General features: G+C 59.5%; 1 protein-coding gene across 1 annotated transcript in view; it reads left to right on the forward strand.

Annotated features, from left to right (window-relative positions):
- The window catches only part of CLCN7 (chloride channel, voltage-sensitive 7), a 25505-nt gene that overhangs the window by 9283 nt on the left and 13155 nt on the right, over nt 1-3067 (forward strand). Inside the window, exons 3-7 of the mRNA XM_011957483.1 lie at nt 1244-1315; nt 1448-1513; nt 1954-2086; nt 2377-2486; nt 2967-3047. Of these exons, the coding sequence (XP_011812873.1) occupies nt 1244-1315; nt 1448-1513; nt 1954-2086; nt 2377-2486; nt 2967-3047 (462 nt within the window). The remainder of the gene's footprint in view (nt 1-1243; nt 1316-1447; nt 1514-1953; nt 2087-2376; nt 2487-2966; nt 3048-3067) is intronic.

Here is a 3067-nt window from a genome sequence, read left to right on the forward strand (position 1 = left end):
ATTAGCCAGGTGTGGTGGTATGTGCCTGTGGTCCCAGCTACTCAGGACGCTGAGGCAGGTGGATTGATTGAACCCAGGAGGTTGAGGCTGCAGTGAGCCATGATCACACCGTTGTACTTCAGCCTGCGTGACAGACAGGACCCTGTCTAAAAAAAAAAATTAATGATTGTTTTTTTTAAGATGAGGTCTCACTGTGTTGCCCAGGCTGGATTTGATCTCTCAGGCTCAAGCAATCGTCCCGCCTCAGCCTCCTGAGGAGCTGGGACCGCATGCGCTTCATACCCAGCATCGGTTGGATTGCTGAAGTTCAGTTAATCTGTTTTTTCTTGTGTCGCTTGTACTTTTGGTGTCATATCTAAGAAACCATTGCCTAACCCAAGAGTATAACAACTGACCCGTTTTTTCCTAAGAATTTTGCAGTTTTGGGTGTTTCATCCCTTTTGAGTTAATTTTTGGATGTGGCGTAAGGTAAGGGTCCAACGTCATACCCTCCCTCCCTCTCTATCTTTTATTTTTGAGACAGAGTCTCACTGTCACCCAGGCTGGAGTGCAGTGGCGCGATCTTGGCTCACTGCAAGCTCCCCCTCCCGGTTTCAAGAGATTCTCCTGCCTCAGCCTCCCAAGTAGCTGGGATTACAGGCACCCGCCACCACACACAGCCAGTTTTTGTATTTTTAGTAGAGACAGGATTTCACCTTGTTGTCCAGGCTGGTCTCGAACTCCTGATCGCAGGTGATCTGCCTGCTTTGGCCTCTCAAAGCGCTGGGATCACAGGCGTCAGCCCCCGTGCCCCACCTGCAGTTCTCTTGCTGTGTCATCGTCCTTGGCGTCAGGATGCTGATGGCCTCGTGTGTGAGCTGAGAGGGGCCTCTCTCCTTGTGGCCTTGTCAACCGTGCTTCTTTTTTTTTGTTTGTTTTTTGAGACGGAGTCTTGCTCTGTCACCCAGGTTGGAGTGCTGTGGCCGGATCTCAGCCCACTGCAAGCTCCGCCTCCCGAGTTCACGCCATTCTCCTGCCTCAGCCTCCCAGGTAGCTGGGATTACAGGCGCCACCACCTCGCCCGGCTAGTTTTTTTTTTTTTGTAGTTTTTCGTAGAGACGGGGTTTCACCGTGTTAGCCAGGATGGTCTCGATCTCCTGACCTCGTGATCCGCCCGTCTCAGCCTCCCAAAGTGCTGGGATTACAGGCTTGAGCCACCGCGCCTGGCCAACCGTGCTTCTCTCTTTGCCTTTTTCTGCCACAGGATATGGATCCTCCACATCCCTTCCCCAAGGAGATCCCACACAATGAGAAGCTCCTGTCCCTCAAGTATGAGGTGGGCGTCCTCCTGTCCCCCTGACCCTGAGACCTGGCCTCTGCCCCCTCCAAACCCATTCCCGGTCTCCTGTGCCCGCACCCGGGGCGTCGGGTCGGTGCTGAGTGCTGCCCCTGCTGTCCCGGCCTGCAGAGCTTGGACTATGACAACAGTGAGAACCAGCTGTTCCTGGAGGAGGAGCGGCGGATCAACCACACGGTGAGCTGGACGCCGCTCCCTGCGGGGTCCCAAGGAGCAGGCCCTGGTGCTGACTGGGCCTGGGTCTGCGACACCCCTCCTCCGTCGTCCCCTGACCCCGCCTCCGAGGCCTGTGGGTTCTTTTGGTTTCTGGAGACAGTAGGAGGGTCACGGTCACCGTAACTGAGAAGGCCGCTCTTACGGCTGCCAGATGCAGTGCCCAGCATACCAGCCGCTGGCTGTGAAGTTGTTGGGAAGTCGCCCACCTCCCCAAGTCGCCCTCAGGCCCTGGGTGCGCTTCGGATGTTGGCCAGAAACTGCCCTTTGTGGGACTCAGCGCACCGTGCACGTTGGGACCTTCATCATCCCAGGGCCTGCAGGTGGTCTGGGCAGTCCTGCTGCTGCCAGAGCGACCTGCGCCAGGGCCCTGCTTGACCCTTGCCCTGACCGCACCCCTGCAGGCCTTCCGGACGGTGGAGATCAAGCGCTGGGTCATCTGCGCCCTCATCGGCATCCTCACGGGCCTCGTGGCCTGCTTCATTGACATCGTGGTGGAGAACCTGGCCGGCCTCAAGTACAGGGTCATCAAGGGCAGTATCCTTCCCAGCATGGCGGGTGCAGCTTGGGGGGCGGGGGCGTGGCCTGGGCTCAGTCCCGGGCAGAATTCCTGAGCCCGGCATGTTCCAGTGCAGGTGGAGGTGGCCTGGCCAGGCTGGCTGCATCACTGTCATGGTTGGGCTGTGAGACGTCTCTGGGATGTCCGGGGAGCGTCATGGCTCCACCAAGCAGAGTGGTGTCTGTCAGGCTGGGCCATGGGGCAGGGCCGGGGTCCAGGGTGGGTGGGCCTGACAGGGAAGCAGCCAGCCCTCCTTGATGAGCCCCAGATATCGACAAGTTCACAGAGAAGGGCGGGCTGTCCTTCTCCCTGCTGCTGTGGGCGACGCTGAACGCCGCCTTCGTGCTGGTGGGCTCCGTCATCGTGGCTTTCATAGAGGTAGGTGGCAGGGTGCCCCAGCCAACGAAGGATTGGGGGGCTTGACGAATGGGCGGGAACCCCTGCAGCTCACCCAACCCCACCATCACGTTGGCTGACAACTTGGGCACTTTCTGGAATCATGCAGTCCAGACTCACAACCTCAGGAGGAGCAGACACACCAGGGCCTCTTCACCCCCAGACCCCCAGGTGCTGCTCCTAACCCAGCAGCACAGGCCTGGACACCGTCACCCCGCTCCACCCCTCCTGGAGCCTCCTCACTCCGCCCTCCCTCCTTCCATCTCCACCTCCGCCCTCAGCATGTCCTTGATCTGCGCCTGGGCTGGGAAGAGTGAGAGCAGCTCCCCGCACGATGTGAGGCCCTTCCCTGAGGCCCTGATGTGTGTGCGAGCTCCCTGGCTCCTGGGGCTCCTGGGCCTGTGGGGCTGGGTCTGTCTCAGCCTGGCGGTGACCCGCTCAGCCGTGCTTCCCCTTTTTCAGCCAGTGGCTGCTGGCAGTGGAATCCCCCAGATCAAGTGCTTCCTCAACGGGGTGAAGATCCCCCATGTGGTGCGGCTCAAGGTGAGGGTGCGGGGGCCCTG

Source organism: Colobus angolensis, unplaced genomic scaffold (assembly GCF_000951035.1).
Source record: "Colobus angolensis palliatus isolate OR3802 unplaced genomic scaffold, Cang.pa_1.0 Scaffold443, whole genome shotgun sequence".
NCBI lineage: Eukaryota > Metazoa > Chordata > Mammalia > Primates > Cercopithecidae > Colobus > Colobus angolensis.